Source organism: Eptesicus fuscus, chromosome 11 (assembly GCF_027574615.1).
Source record: "Eptesicus fuscus isolate TK198812 chromosome 11, DD_ASM_mEF_20220401, whole genome shotgun sequence".
Classification (NCBI taxonomy): Eukaryota; Metazoa; Chordata; class Mammalia; order Chiroptera; family Vespertilionidae; genus Eptesicus; species Eptesicus fuscus.
This window is the reverse complement of record NC_072483.1, coordinates 62,475,789-62,496,467: the sequence shown is the minus strand read 5'-3', so window position 1 is coordinate 62,496,467 and position 20,679 is coordinate 62,475,789. Positions and strand designations below refer to the sequence as shown.

Here is a 20,679-nt window from a genome sequence, read left to right as displayed (position 1 = left end):
GGAAGCCCCCGCCCTGTGCCTGGTGGTCAGATTCCCTGTGGGACTGCCACACACGGACACCTCAGGCCCACTACGGTCTTCCAAACCCATGTTCTCACTTCCACTGCAGCAGAAGGGCGTCTCCAACTCCCTCAAACGCCCTTTTCTGTTTCTGGAGTTCTTGAACAAGTGGAGGCCCTTCCCCTGGCTGCTCCCTTCTTCACTAGAGGCCTCCTCAGCCCCCTCCTTCAGGACATACCTCCTCCACTGACCTTGAAGGGGGCTCCTCTCCCCCTGCCCAAAACCGAACACCTCATTCCTGTGTGCAGCAGGGAAATAAAAGAGAACTTCACCTCCTTTATTTTATACATGATGCTTCTTTTAATGCAGCCAAAACATGGTATTTGCTTTTCTTAGAACCACAACTGATCAGGATGCAGTGACTAGTTCATTCCTTACAATACCTGGGCTCCTTAAGGGGCCAGAAGACACGTTACATCCAGCCCATCAGGGAGCCAGAGGCGGCATGGGCCCTCTGCCAAGCTCCGGTAGGCCTGCCACGAGGCAGGGTCTGGCCTGCACGTGCAGCCAGAGGCTGGAAGAGGCAGACAGAGGCAGTTGGTCTCTTAGTCTTGTAAATTGGAGACCAAGGGCCGCTCATCAAGCTCATCAGGCAAGGGCAGTCCATCTGCATGCCTGGTGGATTCTAACGGCTTCCAGGGTAGAGAAGGACACGTGCAGGGGTTCGTGACAATCACCTTTGCACCTGCCCTGGGCCAGGGACACCCGGGGTCTGGGGCTTCTTCCAGTGCTGGGGGCAGGCCCCTGGAGCATGCCAGTCCCCTTCCACCCCCTCTAAGAGAGAAGAGGGAGAGGTGGTGTAATACTGTTTAAAATACATTTCTCATTTACAAATGCATCAGAGGAAAGATGTGGGCACCATTTTTCCAGTTTGCAAGCAGGGGGCCAAGACATGTGAACGTTCACCACGTGGCAGGGATGAGGGGTCAGGGTGACTCCTGCACAAGGTCACCTTCCCCCAGAGCCCCTCCACGGTCAGTGCGTTTGCCCGCCAGGCCCAGCTCCCACCTGCCTACCCACATCCCCCTGCTGGACTGGGGGCTGGGGGAGGGGTGTCACTGCCGATTTCGGCTGCCCAGCTTCCTGCGGTCCTTATTCTGACTGCGCTGAGGGTCATCCATCTTGTGCACTCGGAAACATTCCTTGAGGTTTTGGGACCGAATCTTGGGATTCAAGATCTCCTCAGTCATGTTGCTGGGGAACCAGCCTCTCTCCTGGTCATGCAGACGCTCACCAAAGATCCACCCTGCACAGGGAGGGGACGGGGAGGGTCAGGAGCTCCTGCAGGGGCCTGGCTGAGCCCTCCTGCCAGCACAGGAGTCCAGTGGGCCTTCCCAGAGGAGCCTGCTCCAAGAGCCCCTGCCGGAGACCCTCAAACTGGGTTTGTCCCCCATATCCTGGGGCAGCACTGCCCGGACACCCTCCTAGGGAGCACAGCATGTGGGTATCACTGACGGAACCAGCTAGCTCTGTGCCACAGTGTGTCCCAAACGTACTGCCTTTGGAACCCCTTCCCAAGCACTCAGTAATCCTAAGCTGTCCCACATGAGGTCGGGGGTCCCCAAGGGTTTTCCCCAAAGCAAGAGGCATCCCAGGGGCTGGTGGGGGTGATGACTGACTGGTGGTTACCAGGCCTGGAATGTCACATCGCCCTCTTGCTGGGCATCCCTCTCTGAGCCTCCCGAGGGTCGGCTGGTCAGCGGAGGGTGGCTGTCATGAACTGGCCAACCCCAGCACAGGGCCCTGGCTCTCTCCCTCCCCCAGAAATCACCTGCAGTATGGGGCTCCTGGCAGGTCCCAGTGCAGGGCAAGGACCTGGGCTCGGAGGGCCTGGCGCTCTCCCTCTGCAGGCCATGGGGGAAGGATGTTGGGCTGTTTTATTCTGGGGGAGGAGTGGAGGGAAACACTGCTCTTTCAATGCCAGGGGAGGCCCTGGAGTTTGGAACCAGCAGAAACGGCCTCCCCTGGAGGTCACCAGCCCGAGGCCTTCTAGCCAGGACCTCCAAGGGGAGGAGTTGGGGGAGGGGAGATGCTCTGTGCCGTTTTGGGGGTTCTGATGAAGAACAACGGCTGTAGCAATAGGCATCAGTTTTTCAGGGGAGTGAGCTCATTTGGTGCTGAGGCCGTCGACAGGGCTGGGTGGACGGCTTCTTGGCCCACACGGCTCTGAGCCTGGTGGTCAGGGCTCAGCTGGAAGCTTGTGGCAAATATGGAGTTTAGAGTCAGGGTCACAGGTAGGGTGAGGGTGGGGGCCAAGCCCAGGGCCATCGAGGGAAGGCGCAGAACGGGTGCTCAGGCTGGGCCTGGTGTGAGGGGGAGGCGGACCTCGTGGATTGGGGGGAGGAGAGCAGAGACCCTGGGAGAAGCACCTTCTCTGGACTGAGGAAAAGCTGGGGAAGCCAGGATGGGCGGAGCGGTCTAGGGGAGCAGAGACGTGCCAGGTCCTGGGCTCGCCTACCCATCCGCCAGCTTCTCCACCTGGGGCTGAGCCTCATCCTCAGGCTGGTGCCCGTGGGTGCGGAGTCCTGGGTGCCTGAGTGAGCGACACACCCAGCCCCTGACTTACCGTCTTCCGTCTTGTCCAGGATATTAAGGATGTCCGCCAGCTCCAGTGTCAGCTCGTCTGGCTGCTGGGCCACGTATGGGTGCACGCACTGGACCTGGGGACAGTCTGAAGGGAGGGAGGGAGGTGGCACATCCTCCCCATCCATCACCGCCCCGCCCCCACCCAGCAAACCCTGGACACTGCCCTGCAGTTAGTAGGGACGTGCTACCTGTCTTGCAGCAACTGAAGAGAGGTCATTTGAGGGAGGGGGCTTGGCTCCAAAGAAAATGAGAGGAAAATAGCTGGGACTCGGATAAAACATTACACCCATAAAGGGAGGAACAGGCAGCGAGGGCTCCTATTCGAGGCTTCAGAAGGACTTCTTGAACCTGGACGAGGCCCTGGGAGCAAGTGTGGGATGCTCAGGACACAGTGGACACTGTCAGGGCAGCGGCTAGCAGGCAGCTGGACTGGTGCCCTTTGATATTTTGTATGGTTTTCAGACAACTGGCAACCCCAAAGAACACTGGCGTCCGCCTTCTGGGCCCAGATTCCTCATGGTTTCCCAGTGACACTCCTTCAGCAACCACCCCACTGTTTGCAGGGATCAGCACACTGATATCCCCCCCTAGGCGCTAAGCTAGCGGCTGGCACGTGGGACCATCGCCAGTCAAAGTAGGCATCCTAGAGGCCATGCAGGCTTCTGGGAAGATGGACTTGGGAGGCATCTGGGGCTGACGCCACGGAGGCCTCACCAGTCCTGCCCAGAGGTGTCCTGGTCTCAGGGGGCCACTTACCCAGCAGCCGGGACGTGAAGGAAACAAACTTCGTTCTCCGGTTGGGGGCCAGAGAGGTCATCCAGCGCTTCATCTCACTCCTGGGACAGGGAAGAGGACAAATGCCCCAACCGCAGAGCAATGGCCGCCACAGAGGTGTGGCGTCAAGTGTCCAGCAAGCCCGCTCCTCAGTCCTGAGCTTGGCCCAGGGCTCCAGCAGGACGGGTGCCCAGAAATCAGCCAGAGGCTGGGGAGCCTGACAGAATCTCCCCGTGCACTTTACAAAGTCAGTTGGTGAAGGTGAGCCCTGTGCAAACCCCAAAGTTAACTCATGAAAGTGCGCTTGGCAGGGGTCAGCTGCCCAGAAGCCATGACCTGTCAGCAGTGTCAGCTGCGGGGGGGGGGGGGGGGCGGCGGGCGGGGGGGACTGGAACAAAGAAGATGAAGGGATTCTCCCAAAGGGGGGTGGGGTAGGTGGAGGTGGGCAAGCGGCGGGGGGGACGGAAAGAGACTGCTTGGGGTGGTGGGAGCATGATGCAGTGTGCAGATGATGTTTTGTTGAATTGTACACTTGAGACCTGAATGGTTTTGCAAACCAATGTCATCCCGACAAATTTTATAAAAAGTGTCAGCTGGGGAAGGCCAATGCCATGCGGTGGGGACTGGACCTAGATGGACTGGGTGGTACCTGTGACTATGGGGGTGAGAGGGTATCTCCCCACATTGATCTTGGCTGTGCCTCTCAGAGCACTGGGCTATAGGGCAGGTAGCCTGGCTGTTCAGAGAAGTGAGGAGATGAGCCTCAGGCCACACAGCCATGGTCAGCCTGGCCCAGGGGTTCTATAACATCTCATTGGAAAAGAGGGCCCGCCCCCCATCTGAGTCCCTGAGGGAACACACGTGTGTACACACACACACACACACACACACACACACACACGCAGCAATGTGCTACACCTGACTAACCCCGGACAGAAACGCTCACCACAGGCCTGGGAGTGGGAGGAACAGGAACTGGGCGGGCCGTGTGCTGAGCCCTGGAGCCGTGCTCCACCTGGGATGGTGACACGAGGGGGCGGTGGCCCAGGGCACTCACTGAGAGGACGCCTTCAGCATGTAGGTGGCCTCCCGGTCGTCTGCGTTCTCGAGCAGCCGCAGAATGAACACGTTGGCCAGCGTCTGGCCCTGGTCCTCCAGCTCCTCCACGCGGAGCAGGCCTCGAGGGGCCGAGTCAAACACCTGGTACTTGTCTCTGGGGACCAAGGGTGGCAGGCGGGCATGTAGGTCCCAGGGGACACCTCACCCTGGCCCCCAGGAGGACCAGCCCCACCACGGCCACTCCTCACCCCCATCTCCGGGAGGCCCCGCCTGAACTCCTGTCCGCTCCCCTCCGCCCCACCCCCTACCCCCGCCCCAAACCGCCCCTCCCATGGTGTGGCTGGGGACTGACAATGCCACAGCAGCTGCTCTGCTGAGCACTCACTGTGTGTCAGGCGCTGAGCTGGCCTCTTCATATCCCTATAAAAGCCTCATGCAACAGGAGGGGGATCTGAGCCGGGAGTTTTAAATTAATTTGCCCAAAGGCCCAAGGCTCGACAAGAAAGGAGCTAACCTTAAACCTGACCGAAAGCCTGAGCTCCATGCACATCCTGCCGGCCTCCCCGGGGCCACAGGGAACCATCTCCCCATGTGCCCTCCCTGGGCTCCCCCACAGCATGCTCACCCCTCCCCACCCCCGAGCGCCAGCACTGCCCGGCTCTCACCCAGGGATCTGCCGGCAGATCACCAGCAGGTCGTTGAAGAGGAAGAGGTAAATTTCCTGGAAGAGTTTCTTGGTCCGCAGCGTTCGGGAGGTCTTTGGGCCTGACATCTGCTGCAGCTCGCCCTGCTTCAGCAGCCAGCGGGAGTGGGAGATGATGGGCACTGACTGGGTGAGTGGGGGGGGGGGGTGTCAGACGGCTGTGCCCACACCTGCCCGAGGCTCCCACGCCTGCCCGAGGCTCCCCCAGGGCCCTCACTGGAGCAATGAGCACGAGGAACAGTGTGCAAGGGCTGTGCTGGCCCCAGAGCACACGCAGTGCCAGTGGGAGGAAGGGGTGAGTTGTAGGCAAACGCGGAGGGCAGGGTGTGTGTGTGTGTGTGTGTGTGTGTGTCCGCGTACTTATGTACAGCTGTGTATGTGTTTGTGCCTGTGCGTGCAATTGTGAATTATCTGTTGCATACGTATTTGTGCCTGCTTCTATATGTATGTGTTAGTGTCTAAGTGTATCTACACGTAACTACTGGCTGAAGCTGGTGAGGGGATCACACACACCCAGAGCTGCCCACATGAACACCTCTGTGTGTGTGTGTGTGTGTGTGTGTGTGTGCGCGCGCGCGCGATCCCCTCACCAGCCTCAGCCAGTGTGAGGCAGAATCAGAGCAGGGGCCAAGTTCGGAGGGAAAGGAGAGAGCTGGGTTGTGTGAGGTCCCTGCTTCGAGGCTCAGGGGCAGGCTCCTGGCACCTGGCTCAGCCTGGCAGGTGGAGATATGTAGGAGTTCGCAAGGCCATGTCTGCATCCTCGACTGGGTCTCAGCCCCCAAACCCAGCATGACCTCAGGGACCCTTGGTGGACACTACATGTTCATGTGTCCCCAGCACCAAAAATGCAGGCCCCGAGGTTCACTGATGCCTGAATCTTTATGCAAAGTTGGGGAGAAGGTTGGTGACTTCCCTCGGAATTTCAGATCTTCCAGCTCTAAGAATCCCTGGGCAGCTCCCTTTCAGGCACTTGGTGTAAACACACAGCCAGTATACGAGAGCAGGTGGCTGCAAGCTCCTTGCCCACCGTCTCTCAGAAGACAGTCTAGGCCCATGTGATGGCCTGGCGACAAGGGGGCTGAGGGGTGCCCTCCAGTTAGGGGCTCAGAGACGGCTTCTGGGAGATGACACTGCACTGAGACCAGGAGGTGGCCATTTGAGGGTCCTGGCCAGCGACCCAGGCTCCAGACCAACCGGGCTGGATGGGGACACGCAGATGGGTGAGGGCTCACCTTGATCTTAAACTCCATCTTCTTCTGAATGCTGATCATCTGCTCTGTGCGGCTCATTTTCCTGACGCCCTCGTTGCATGCTTTTACCACCTGGGATGAAAAGCAGGACACATCAGGCCCCCTGCAGCCTGCTGTCCCTGGTCACTTCCTGCTGCCCACTCAGGCCCCAGAGGGCTGAACAATCGCTGGGGTCAGACAGTGCGCCTCAGCTGAGACTGAGTCAGGCTGGAGCCCCCTTCTCCAGCATCTTCTGGGACAAAGGCAAAGTGGGAAAACTTGTCAGGCTGTTAGAAAGCAAATTTAAACAATAAGATGTCCTCAGACATTTGTCAGACTGGAAAAGACAAGGCTCCAGGCCGGCAAGGTGTGGGGATCGAGCCCTGTCACACACTGTGGGGGAGTGAGGGTCCCCCCTCCTTCCCGGGAGGCATTCTAGGCACCAAGAGGTCTAAAAACTGCATTTCCCGGGACTTCTGGGGACTCATTACGGAGAAACAATATTCTGCACTGGGTCACAGGTGTCTAGAACAGAGCCCGGCGCCCAGCAGGCGCTCAGGATTTGTGAATGAGGACGGTGCCCAGTGATGTGTGGACCTGCAGGTGAACGAGAAAAACCATCATCGACCTAAATATCCACCAACTGGAATTGATTAGCACTAATATATCCGTATTACCAAGTTCTCTAAAATCATTGAAAACTGCAGTAACTTTACAAATGCGCTAAAATGGAGAGCAATGCTGGCTTGTAAGACACAATCCCTTTTTTGCAAAGAACACAATCGTGTGTGCACGTGCCTGTTTGGAAAGAGGCCTGGAAGGGCAGGCACCAGCGTGTCAGCAGTGGGTGTGGGACAGCTGGTGTGGTCTTTACCATCTTCTTGCTTACGAGCACTGTCTGAAATGTTTTGTATCGAGCATCAACTGCTTTTATACATTAGACAAGAACCTTGGTTAAAAAAAAAAAGTAGTTTATGAGAAATAGGAGTATAACTTCCGTTACAAGGACAAGGGAGAGGACAGCAGAAAAGAACTTAAGCAGCAGAACGTGGTCTCTGACCGTAGGGAGACCCCCGGGGGCACGTGGGCCTCTCACAGGCCTCAGTGGTCACTGGACTCCTCTCCGGTGACCCAGGGTGGTCAGCTGCCCCGTGGGGGCTGTAATCACCTCCCGACTGATCAGGTATGTACGTTCAGAGGTGAGCAGAGGGCCTGAAAGATGCTGCCTGACCCACAGGTCACTGCCCTCCCCAACCAGCCTGCTCAAGACTCCCACCTTCCCCCACTAGCCTGGGAGGAAGTACTGTTTTCTGATATGCAAAGGGTGCAATTGCCAAAAGGATTTTGGGGGCCAATTGGTCTGAGAAGGGACACGAGGAGAGAGTCGGGAGGAAATGAAGCATAGTAACCTCCATCTTGCATAAAAAAACGGCTGTTGGAATTCTCTGCTATTGTTAGATAGCCCCTAGTCCTGTAAACTCTGTCATTATAAACTCTGTCACTTTAAGACAGTCTGTTATTCTGTAAAATGACTTTGTTTTTTAGTTCAAATAATATAAAAAGATAAACTTAACTGTCTGACCTTGCAAGCTAGCCGTCCAATGTAATAGACTAATACTGATAATAGTTATGCCAAGTACTAACTCATTATGTATTCAAGGTTACAACTGTCTGTAGCAATAACTCACACAGAGCCCTTTGTAATATCTACAAAGAGGCTCGAAAAGTATAAATACGGAAAAACTTCCTGTATGGTTTGCTCAGAGATTTGGAAGAGACACCTCCCTCTGGGCCTCGCACAATAAACGACTCCTAATTAATTGGCTCATTTAGGCGTCTTGTATCTCATCCGCTGATTTACGATACAACAAAACCACTGCATTAAGTTCCAAAGTCCTGGTGGCTCAGGGTGGCTTGGAACCACCATCAGCCGCTCACTGAGGCTCTTCCTTTGACGGAGCTGCTGTCTCTGGTACAAGGAGTGGAAAGGACTTCCCCACACCCATGCTTATCCTCGGCGGGGTCACCGCATGACAGAGTGGCCACCCCGGCCCCACACAGCTGCCAAGAACTGGCCCGCGGCTCTCTCTGACACGCCCGAGACAGCAGTTTAGACAAGGAGCCACGTGAGCCCAGCCCTCGAGACCCGGCACGTTCATCGGCTCCTCCCGCACAAGCTCTACTCCGCGGGCAGCTGCCAGGAGGAAGTGCTCTCTCCAGGGTCAGGAGCAGAGATGGTTTCTCCACTCCCGGGCTTGGCAGGGCCCCTGAGTCCTCTCACAGAGCGAGGGCAGCTGCAGCTTGAGGGTCGGGGAAACCGTGGAGGCAGGGGCTCGGGAGAGCCAGACCAGCCTCTGAGAGTCACAGGAGGGAAGACCCGGGAAACAGGCAAGGACAAGCGTGGGGCCTCCCAGGGCCCCAGATGCCTGCGTGAGGGAGCTGACGAGGCGCACCGGGCCTGTGGGTGGCGCAGAGATCAGCATGGGGAGAGCGCTGGGCTGCTGCCGAGGCCGCCCCGCACATCATCAACAGTCGGGGTGGAGAAGGAAGACAGCGTGCTCTCTGCGCAGGGCACACCTGACCCAGGGACTCTTCTGGATTCCAAAACCAAATACTAAAATTAACATGCGTTTTCCAAAGACGCACCGGCATGTGAGGGAGCAGGAGCAGGAGGGCAGGTGTGGACGAGGAAGCAATTTATTGGGAAAAACAGAGAGAACGCATGCTCACCAGTTCCAGTTCTTTGTGGGCGTCCAAGGCAGTGCATTCACGCTCAGACCTCTCCTCCACTCTCTTCAGGATGTTCTGAGCACAGGAGAGTCGGCATGAATTTTCATAATGGCCATTCCTCCCCTCTCCGCTCCCGCCCTCCCTTTGCAGTGGCGGCCTCATTGCTGTACCAGTCCAAACAGCCTCTTGCTGCGACATCCACGAACAAACAACCCTACCAGGTGACAACAGAGGGCAGAACCCTCAGCGGGGCCGAGGGCCGAGCATCCTGACTCAAAGCCTGGCCTGGCTCTAAATTGGTAACCACGAGTCAGTCTCCTATGAGGTTAAACCCTGAGGGCCAATCCAGAGCCTGACACCTCCCTGCACAGCAAACATCAATGCAAAGGAGGTGACCAGGTGCTAGCGGGGAGGCAGGTCCAGCAGGGACTGGAGGTGATGTAGACCAGAGGGTGCTCCCTGCTCATGGCAGGCACCCGCGACTTCCCTCCCCCTCCTCTGGGATTTGAAGCCAAGTCGCAATAACCCCAAAGCTTTGTTAACTTTGGTCTTATTGGTCAAAATGTCTGTTTTCTAATTGTTAAATTTTCTTGAATTATCAAAAAATGATGCTTATATTGCCTTTACCTATAGATTACAATTTTTGCTTTGCTCTCCAAACATTTCATGGCTGCTGCCTCACAGTCCTGTGTCTATCCTTTTTGACCAGCTCGGTCCCCTGGGGAGGTTTGGGTGTGTCTGAGCACAGTCCTCTGCCAGCTGCCCTGTGCAATGGCTGTCTGAACAGCGCTGTTGACCACTCCGTTCCTTATAGACACCTGGACGGTAGCATGCCTTTTCACCCTTCACACGATGCTCAGCCTCTCTCTGAGACCAGGCCAGACCCAGATCCTTGCTGCCTCTGACGTCTCTCAGCCACACCGCCATGGCCTCCTCTGTGTGGCTACCTGCCCAGCTCTGTCCACAGCCAAGCCAGACGCTGCAATCATTCCAAATGCTTCCTTGCACCCTCACCAACATGGGGCGACCAAACTTGGCATTAATGGCCCCTCTGTGCCCAAATCAGCATGGTTCAGGCTCCACCTTTGCCTCTGGAATAAAACTCCCACCCTGCGTGTGGCCTCAAAGCGAGGGTGGTGCGGCTTCTCACCAGGTGCACGGGACCTTCACACTAGCTTCCTCTCCATTCCTTCCTGGGCACAGTGTGTCCCAGCGCTGGGTCTCCGGGTCCCTTTCTGTACTTCCTTGATGGTCTCACTATTAAATGCCATCTCCATGCTGAGAACTCCAGCCCCTACTTCTCCCTTTGACTCTCAACCTGAATATTCAACTGCTCAAAGTCATCTCAAGGTCAGCTATTTCAACACTGAACCTGGGCTGCTCCCCAGACGGTCTCCCCCACCTTCGGAAGCTGCTCCAACTAGAAGATTCTTCTCTTCCTTCCTACTCCACAGAAGCAAGTCCCAAGCTCAGTTCACTCACTTCCCTCCAGGATCCTTCCACTCTCCACCTGCCATGCCATCCTTCTTTTTTAAATTGCTTCCTAACCCTCTCTCCCACTTTCACTCTGGCCCTCCTGCCCATCGCTCCCCACATGGTGGCCTCTGTGTGCTCATACAAATGTCAACTAGATCAGGTGAATCCCTGTCACACTGAGGCAGAACCCAATGTTTTACCCGGCCTCTTAGAGCCCCTGCTGGTTGGCCTCTGCCTACATCTCCACACTCACTCCCTTCATATTCCCCCAGCTCCTCACTGGCCTTCCTGTCTGTGTACCTGGCTGCCTCAGGGCCTTTGCATAAGCTGTTCTATCACTTGAATGGCTCTTGCCTGTCAGCCATTTCTCAGCTTAAATGTCACTCATCCGAGATTCTTTCCTGACCCCCCAATTGGCAGTGGCCAGGAAGGCACCCAATTATGTTACCCAGTTTCACTGTCCTCACAGCCATGACCACTTCCTGGTTGTGTGTTTGTTGATCTCTCCTACCCAAGCTCCTTGGAAGAAGTGATTCCCCCGCTGCTTGGCACACAGTAGGAGTTTAATTAGGATTTGTGGAACAGACTCCCTAGAAAGCCAGTGGAGACCTGACTGCCCGAAGGAAACAGGTGTGCAGCAGAAGTCTACACAAGCCCCGCCTGCCTGTCGGGTGGGAGAGGCGGTACCTGCACCAAAAGCTTGAGGCGTGTGATCCTCTGGAAAGGCAGGATGAGGAAGGAGGAGAGAGGCAGCCCCCTGCACTTGGGGTCGAGCTCCAGCTGCGCGATCAGCTCCCGAAAGGCCGCCTTCTCCTGGCTGGGGACACAGACATGGGAGTAAGTCTCTGGCTCCCCACCCACAGCCTCAAAGGTACCAGACAGCCCATGGGCCCCCAACGCCCATTGCTTGATTGATTGATTGATTGATTGATTTTAATGTAAAATAGCGGCTTCACATGCCTGGCCCAAGGAGACTTGGCCGAATGTGCTGCGTGTGGGAGGGCAAGTCTGTGAATCAGACGCACAGCCGATGGTTTACCCAGCAGGAACCCGTGGCGAGGTAAACCCACGTAGTGACAGGAACAGGCAGCAGCTGGAGGCAACCGCCAGGAACCTGCGCTCTTCCTGCCAGGCGGGGGCACCCCACCTGCAGATGGGCTCGGCCCCGGGCCAGGTCCACAGCCGGCCCGCAGCTGACGAGGGCGCCCGGAAACTGCCGCTGGAGTTAGACGCAGGCCCTCACGTCAGCAGGGACACGGGCCCTCTGCCTGGGGCTCAGCCCAGACAGTCTGCACTTGCAGCCACAGCAGTGCACCCGTGGGCGCTGTGATACCTGGATTCCTGTCTTCTCACGTCGGTTCTCAAAACTGGCTTCCGAGTCCCTCCAATCCCAATTTCAAACCCCAAACATAAAACACTCCCCCTCCCTGAATACTCCAGCTTTAAAACATCCACAGTGGATGACAGGGTTTGACAGACAGGCCCAGGGAAGTAAGTGTGGCAATCACACGTCACTACTTGGGAAATTCTTGCATGCCCCATCTAAGAACACATCCCTCGTTACACTGCCATGAAGCCCAGCATAGAAACACAAAGGATTTAAAAGAGGCAAGTTGAGCCCTAGCTGGTTTGGCTCAGTGGGAAGAGCGTCAGCCTGCAGACTGAAGAGTCCTGGGTTCAATTCCTGGTCAGGGCACACGCCCGGCTTGCGGGCTTGATCCCCAGTGCAGGGTGTGCAGGAGGCAGCCAATCAATGATTCTCATTATTGATCTCCCCACCTCTTTCTCCCTCTCCCTTCCTCTTTGAAATCAATTAAAATATATATTTTTTATTTATTTTTGTTTTTTTAAAAATATTTTATTGATTTTTTACAGAGAGGAAGGGAGAGGGATAGAGAGCCAGAAACATCGATGAGAGAGAAACATTGACCAGCCGCCTCCTGCACAACCCTCACCGGGGATGTGCCCGCAACCAATGTACATGCCCTTAACTGGAATCGAACCTGGGACCTTTCAGTCCGCAGACCGAAGCTCTATCCACTGAGCCAAACCGATTTCGGCAATATATATATATATTTTTAAAAAGGCAAGTTGACTGAAAAAGTATCTGTCAACTGAAATCCCAAGAAAGTTTCCTTAATGGGTAGATTAGCAAGAAATTCAAGGGCATTACTGGGTAGCCACCAAAGAGACTTCCTCCTGCCTATCCTATCCTTGTTTTGTCTCTAGTTCATCTCACTTTCCTGCCATTCTGGCCTCAAGTTGTCCTCTTGGCCTCAAACTCCCTTTTCTACACCTGAGCTCTGCACAGCTGGACAGAGGTCCAGTGGGCACCACAGCTGACCATCTCAGGATCAATATTTCTCTAGTGACATGGAAACCCCCCCCCCCCTTTCCAGAACACACCAGGCATGGATACTATCCCAGGAAAGCCAAGGTCCAAGGGCCGGGGCTCCGTGTCTCCATGAAGCATGGCCCGCAGCCCGGCGCACTCACAGCAGCTGCTTGTAGGTCCTCTCCTGGTAGGTCTGGTTGCTGACGTAGGTGATGTAGACCGAGAAGTGGTTGGCTGCATAATGGTACACGATGTCACACACGTCCGAGATGACAATGTTCTCCTCCATCCGGCGCTCCAGCTCCAGGAGGAACCTGCAGAAGGCAGCGGCTGGGGTTAAGGGCGCCTGGGTGGAAACTCAAACCACACCTTCGCCAATGGGTCTTGCCCGGACAAACCAACAAACACTATGAGATGAGATCCCAATGCCAGTGGCAGAGCTGATCACATCAAGGAATTACTGTCTAGTTTTTTAGGTGGAAATAGCATTAGGACTACAGTATTATTCAGAGAGAGAGAGAGAGAGAGAGAGAGAGAGAGAGAGAGAGAGAGAGAGAGAGACCTTGTCTTTAAGATGTATACTGATAGACTTACAGGTAAAATGAAATGATAAGGATTTCTATCAGCTCAGCTGGCATCGCTCAGTAGTTGAGCGTCGACCTATGAACCAGGAGGTCATAGTTCAATTCCCGGTCAGGGCACATGCCCAGGTTGTGTGGGGTGTGCAGGAGGCAGCCAATCAATGATCCTCTCTCATCATTGATGTTTCTATCTCTCCCTCTCCCTTCCTCTCTGAAATCAATTTTAAAATTTTTTTAAGGATTTGTATCAGACAGATCCCATGGGTTTCAGGCAGGGGTGGGGACATGCTGAATCTAGATGCTGAAGTGTGGGCTCGCTACACTGGTGTCTCTATTCCGCATGTTTGGAATTTTTCCTAATAAAATATAAGTAAATACATACATAAAAAGACCCTTCTCCTTCCAGCGAAGGTGAAGCAGCTGAGGCCGAGGGCGTCTCACAGCTGCTCGGGCCTAGGGCTCTCGGCCTCCCAAGCCCAGTGCAAACGGAAAGGCGAGGCATCAGTGCTGGGCAGGGACCTGCTTGGGGTCCACCGAGAGCCAGCAGCTCTGCCACACCTGATTTCACACCTGGACACTCAGGTTGGACCACATGATCCAAAGCTGAGTTCTTCACTTTTCTCTGTAAAACTCCAAGGCCTACAGTGAAAATGGTAAGTGGCTCTTTTACCCTAACAATAGGATCGGAGTTCATTCTTCTTTGCAGGAATCCATTGGTAGATGTCTGCTCCTCCCCACTAAGCATATCCCATCCTTCCTAGGGGCTGAGATATAATCACAGTCTGGGAAACACTGCCACACGGGCAAACACTCTCCCGTTGGTGAGGTGGAGGCACTAACCCAGGGCTGCGCTCCACACTAGCTCCGAGGGTCTAACCCCACAGGCACCAGGCCAGGACTTTATGACTCTGTCAGGATAAAGAACAGCTTACACGGACGCCCTGACCTGCCAGGACACCGCCGCACACCCTCCTGACTGTGGGATGCACAGACACTTGTGCTCATGGAAGGACCTACAGCCACAGTCCAGGGGGACGTGACTGACTGCCCTGCTAGGAGGGAGGCGGATCTTTGGGTTAACATATTTATTCCTATCTTATCATAGAAAATTCCAAGCCTACAGAAGTAGAGAAGCCCACGTAAGGAGCACTGGCCACTTGCTCCAGCTGCCCCAGGCGAGAGGGCAGGGTGCTCACCGCTGGCTGACGGCCATGACATCCAGGACGTTGGAGAAGAGGATGTGTGCCTCGGACGGGTGCAGGATCTTCTTCAGCCGCTCGTTCTCCATGAAGTGGGACACGAGCAGGTTCAGGCTTTTGTAGTAGGAGGCCTCAGAGGTGACCAGCTCGAACATGGCCTTCATCAGGGACACAGGGAGGAGCAGACAAGAGGAGACAGTGGTGGGATTCAGCAATAAAAAACACCAACCAACCAACCAATGAGTCAACAAACCAACAAACATCTATACATATAAAAGACTAATATGATAAGTGTCCGACCAGTTGCTATGACATGCACTGACCACCAGGGGGCAGATACTCAACGCAGGAGCTGCTGTGACACGCACTGGCCATTTACAGAGAAACGGCACCGTGGACCTGGCGCTGACAAAGCAACACTTGGCTTCCACCAAGTGGGACACAGGCCCTGCCACCACCCCGGAGCGACACCCCACTAAATCGCAGCTGATGCTGCTGAGACCCCATGGTGCAAAATGCAGCCCACAGCCCAGCCCAGCCCAGAAATGGTTGCTGTGGGCGCTGGGCAATGATGTCGCTAGCAACGCCCAGCTTCCTCTCCCTAGCGACTAGCCTCCTTGGAGTTTCTTCAGCCCAGGAACACAACTTGCTTTATAGCCAGGTGGAAACATTTTACACTTTAACCAAATGTCTGTGAAGCGTTTTTCTGTGCCTCATCTCATTTGATCCTCACAGAAGTCCTGGAGTAGATAGATAGGAGACTCAGTGGAATCCTATTTTCTTTTCATTAGCCCGAAAAACAGAGATTTAGAGCACTTAGAAACTTGACCCCACTGAAAAGAAGTAAGAAATGGTGGACCTTAAAAATGACTGCAGGTTTTCTCACTGTGCAGAATATAGTCAAACACTGCTGCAGATAAATATTTTACCCTTTGTTCTCCCTGCGTGATCTACAATAATAATCTGCTTCGTGTTGATATTTACTGCTGTGTTGCAATTACCTGAAAGAGAAGTTGGGTGCTTCACTGGGCTGGAAAAAGTTTAGCTAAATCAGAAAGCAGATCTAATTAAGCAAGTTTATCTATATCTATATATCTATATAGTTATATCTATATCTATATCTATCTATATCTATATCTATATCTATATCTATATCTATATCTATAGCTAAAGCTCTCGCTGGCACCAATTGCACGCGTGTGTTTCTATCTGTCATTGTTGATCATGAATTTAGTTGACACTTCTATTATAGAGAAAGGGCAAATACCGATATTAAAATATTTCTTCTAATTAATTTCCTTTCAATGTGCAAGAATTCGAGCACCGGGCCTCTAGTATCTACATAAAACACATCGACACAGATAGCCAGAGGGAGAGGGGGCGAGGGGTAGGTGGAGGTGGGCAAAGGAGGGGGAAATGGGGCAGGAAAGAGACTGCTTTGGGCAATGGGCGCACAATGCAGTGTAAAGAGGAGTTTACCGAGTTGTACACTTGAAACCTGTATGGTTTTGTGAACCAGTGCCACCCCAATAAACTCAACTTTTAAAAAAGAGGAGACAGTGGTTACCACTGCAGACTCGCCCTCAGGAGAGTGCCCACCTGGTTTTCAGACAGAGACCCAAAGGGGCTTGGCAAGGGTCTCCAAAGGGAAAATGAGTGCTGATGCCCAGGGCGTGTGGAGGGAGGTGGGAAAGTCAGCCTCTGCCATCATCCAAGGGCGGCCACCAATCATAGACCCTGGGCCACCAGCAGCGGTGGGAGCCATCCCCACCCGCCCAGGTCCATGGCATCTGCTGCTGACCTGAAACAGTGACAGTGAGAAGAGGCGCTGAAGCGGGCCCTGGCCACGGAGGGCACAGCACGCTGGCTGCACTGACCAAAGAGCTGCGGGCCCAGCACTGAGCGAGGACCCACCCACCCTTCACTCTGCCAGCATCCACCCAGGGCCACGCCCACCCCATGTCTCACTCCCTCAAGGCCTGCCTGGCAAGACTGAGACTAGATCAGCAGGAAGTTCCTTGAAGCTTCTCTGTCACTGATGCTGAAATCAAGTCACTTTCCTGCTGCCACATTTAAGTTTCTTAAGAAAATGTCAAGGCAGCACAGTTCAGAAGTTCTAAGCAAATATAATTTAAAAACAAACAAGCCCAACAACATCTGGATGAGTGCTACCAATACCAGGAGCAGAACAATCACCAGGCCCCAGATGCACCCCTGCGGGGCTGGGCATGGAGACACGCCCCGACTCAACTTCACCCAGGTCCCAGGGGCCAAGGGCATTTTGTCCTGAGGACAAGGGGTCAGGGACAGCTGGGTGGAGGCAAGTGGCCTTCCAGCTGCAGACACGCAGAGGGGCTGAGCCTGAATCACTGCTAACTGGTATTGGCTGAGCCCATTTCCCACAACACTCACCCCCTCTTTCTCTGTTTATAGGCGGTTAGTCATCTGGAATTTGTTTTCCAGGGTGTTTGTCTTCATTTTATATGTCAAATTATTTGCCACATCAATAAAGTTGTTTTTTCCTTATCCGTGTTATTTTTATTCTCAGTCATTCAAGACTTTCCATGGCAGCAAGGAGCTGACAGGGATCCAGGTCCTGCTTTTTCGTCATTCATTCATTCATTCACTCACTCATTCATCCATTTACTGAGCACCGCTGGGGTAGGCGCTGACATTCAGTGGTGAACACTGCAAACTTCCTGCGGCCACTGAAGCTGACATCCCAGGGAAGGGGGGTGGGCAGACAGGAGGACCATGCACCGGGGCAGGTGGAGAGCAGAAGGAAGAGGTGTGTGTGAGTGAGTGTGATGTGTGTCGCTTGCTACAGGGAAGCCCTCTTTGATGAAACCAGCAAGGGCCCTCTGTCCCCACCATCAGGCTCACACCTCTCTGCTGGGCTCACACAGGATGGCTGTCTCCAGGGAACACTCAGTTCGGCTGACCTGAATTTTATGAATCACAGCTGGGTCTCCCAGGGGTGCTCTTAGCACCCGACTATTCCGTTGGAAGTCTGCCAGTCCTTACATCACTCCTGGTATGTTCCACCCCTGCGACTGCAGAGCCCACTCCCGTGTGGCGTCTTTGAGAAGGGTAGGTCCTCAGTGTTAGTGGGTCACAGGTCAACTCGGCCATTTCTTCAGAGGGGTCAGTCCAGGTCATTTGCGGTCAGCGAGCGCCGTGGCGGGCCCGGTGTCCCCCAGGGGCCTCAGAGCAGCAGAGTGTCCAAGGCCTTGGCCTTGGAGTTGGCCAGACCTCTGCTGTGAGCGGGAATCGCTTCACCCGCTAAGCCACAGTTCCCATTAGGAAGTGCTCAGCCTGGAGCAGGCCCATCTCAAAGCACCTGCAGACCTGCAGGGTCACAATGGGTCCAACCTCTGGGCGTTGCCTTCACAGGACCACGCTTCATGGATGGTGCTCCAGTCAGGGAGGGCCCGGCCCAGGACATGACATTGGGGCTACGTCCCAAACTTCGACAAGAAGGCCCATTCCAGGGGCGCCCGTGCAGGGAAGGCATGAGGACTCCAGGAGGAGGCGGCGAGGGAGGCGGTGGGGCTGGCTCCAGGCCACTGGAAGGTGTCAAGTGGGGAACAACAGGCTGCCGGTAGCATGTTGAGTAACATGTTGAGGCCGTGCCCTCTGTGATGTGGGCCAGAGACACAGCCTGTACCCACAAGGCCGCGGGGGCTGCTGCCCTGGGCTCTGAAGCCATGCCCATCCCCCCAGAGGCCTTCCCTGCCACACTCGGGAGGCACTAGAACATATTTTTCTCAGTAAATTTAGATTTCCCTCCAAAGGAAGGAAATCTCTGGCGCTCAGTTGCTGGGTGAGCTTCAGGCAGGGAGCGTCTCCCTCCTCGGGGACTGCAGACCCGGGCTGGCACCACAGCAGCTGCCCGGAGACACCCACAGGTATGCAGAGCCAGGACCCGCCCCCACACAAGGCAGCACAGTACTGGCTTCCGCTTGGGGTTCAGAGACCTCAGGCAGCCTCAGGACTGGAGTGGCCCAGAGCTAGTCCACCTGGACCACCTGCTGGAGCAAAGCATTTAAAGAAGCAAAGGAGCTCTCAGCCTGCCAGCCAGGGGGATGACAGAGGAAGCAGGGATGGTGAGACAGCCTGGAGGAAAATTACCTCCTACTGACCCAGGAGGGCCGACGACCAGCCCCAAAGCACAGCACTGGTCCTTAGGAACTCAGATGACTGACCCAGAATTGCCTGTGAGCTGACACAGTTCGGCTGTGTTGTATTTCTCCGTGCGCCCTAGGTCCTCTGTCGGGCTAGGCAAGCTCACCTTACCGGTCCTCCACACCTGCTCCAGTTGGAGAGTGGGAATTTTTGAGCATGCTTCCAGAGAGGCCGTGGACTATGCCCCAGATAGAGTTGTCAGTGCTGACACTAGGCCAAGCCTTGAGATACGGTCTCATGGCCCCTTCCCAGCATGTAGCCTTCTCTCATAGAACACTGTCAGCTTTCTGAAGAACAGGATGACCCTGTGAATAACATGGTCATCATTGGCATGATCCTGACGTTGCTTGGGAAAAACTGTTTTGTCTTGGGTTACTTGTTCTGTAAAAACCGGATGTGGTTAATGTGCTTAAAAGCGGTCCTACACCAAGGGTCGCTGCTGCTCTCTGGTCTCCCTGCGTGGAGAATGGCAGAGCAGTCGCCGGGTCGTCCGGCTGCCCGGCTAATAAAGGCTCCCTAAATTTTAATTTGGTCTGGGCTCCAGTGGTCATTCACTCGCATCCGCTCCACAACACTCCAACGTCCCCATTGGTACTGCCCGGTCCCTCCTTCCGCCAGCATCACACACTCAAAGCTGGACAATGCTCACCTCCCTGCCTCCTTCTTATAGCTCAGGATTCTCTGGGGTCCCCCACGTGGTGCTTTCCTCACGACTGTGGCCGATACAGTCATTCACACCCCCCAGGCAGAGATGACTCCCAGCCTGTGCCCCGGCCCGCTGCAGCGAGCTCTAGTCCTCAAAGGAAACGCAAGGAGGGCAAGGCTGAGTGAGCCCATGGGGCCCGGCTGTCACGTGGTGACAACTACCTGCTGGCATTGCTGTGGGACTAGGGGTCATGTTAAATGTAAGACGCACATGAAAACATTGGGGTGCCCGGTACAAGCCACACACCACCAGCAGCCCAAACCCAAGCCTTAGCAAGCTCCCACAACTGAGCGCCGATTGCTATGTTTGCTCAAGGTGATCTAGTTAATAAGTTACAAAAAAAGTACATAGTAAAAAAGTTTAAATTTTAAAAGACACAGGTTTGCACAGAAGCAGAAGCACGAGTTAAAAGCACAATGAGATACCATCTACGACCTGGCACATTGGTCACGATAAACTCCTTGGATGACAGTATAGGGAGCCAGCACCCTCATACACGGCTAAAGTGTGAAGGTAATTTGGCAGTATCTCCTCAAAATCTTAAAAACATGTAATCTTCAAACCAACAATTCCACTTAGCAATCCCCATGGTATAAATCTCAGCATTTTATTACTATAAATAATGCTGCAACGAACACTAACTGCAATTGTCCAGCAACATCGTAAACCATGGAGCCTCATAAAGCTACCAAAAGAGAGACAGAGAAGACGGAGGGGGAGGAGGAGCGGAGAGAAAAAAGAGTGGGGTTCTCGACTTGGGCTGATACGGAAAGATTTAGAACAATGTACATAGTATTTCACCGCACGCGCTCGGGCCCTGACCAGGCTGGGGGTGGGGAGACTCCCCTTCACTATAAATCTGTTTGCTCTTTTTGAACCTTATATCAGGTGCATCAATTACTTACCCAAGGCTTCACCTTAAAAACGATAAATGCTAACACTGCCACTTAGTTAAATTGTTAAATGGTCTCTGCCTGGAAAGTCATAGGTGCTTGCTTCCTAGTGAAACAGAACAGGAGCTCTCTGGGGTTCGGGGCGATGGCTACTGTCCACCTC

General features: G+C 54.5%; 1 protein-coding gene across 2 annotated transcripts in view; it reads right to left on the bottom strand.

The window, feature by feature from the left end:
• Positions 1–346: 346 nt before the first annotated feature.
• Positions 347–20,679, bottom strand: part of NGEF (neuronal guanine nucleotide exchange factor) — a 30,670-nt gene continuing 10,337 nt past the window's right edge. Inside the window, exons 4-14 of one of the 2 annotated variants that reach the window (XR_008557499.1) lie at positions 14,730–14,890; positions 13,114–13,266; positions 11,305–11,434; positions 9,142–9,216; positions 6,415–6,504; positions 5,145–5,308; positions 4,478–4,633; positions 3,403–3,482; positions 2,627–2,731; positions 1,832–1,942; positions 1,252–1,306 (exon numbers count right to left, since the gene is read on the bottom strand). Coding sequence is in view for 1 of the 2 variants with exons in the window: in XM_008138413.3 (XP_008136635.1) it covers positions 1,116–1,306; positions 2,627–2,731; positions 3,403–3,482; positions 4,478–4,633; positions 5,145–5,308; positions 6,415–6,504; positions 9,142–9,216; positions 11,305–11,434; positions 13,114–13,266; positions 14,730–14,890 (1,305 nt within the window). In the remaining variant the exon portion in view is untranslated. Of the gene's footprint in view, positions 1,307–1,831; positions 1,943–2,626; positions 2,732–3,402; positions 3,483–4,477; positions 4,634–5,144; positions 5,309–6,414; positions 6,505–9,141; positions 9,217–11,304; positions 11,435–13,113; positions 13,267–14,729; positions 14,891–20,679 lie in introns of both variants that reach the window. The other variant, XM_008138413.3, reaches the window with a different exon arrangement.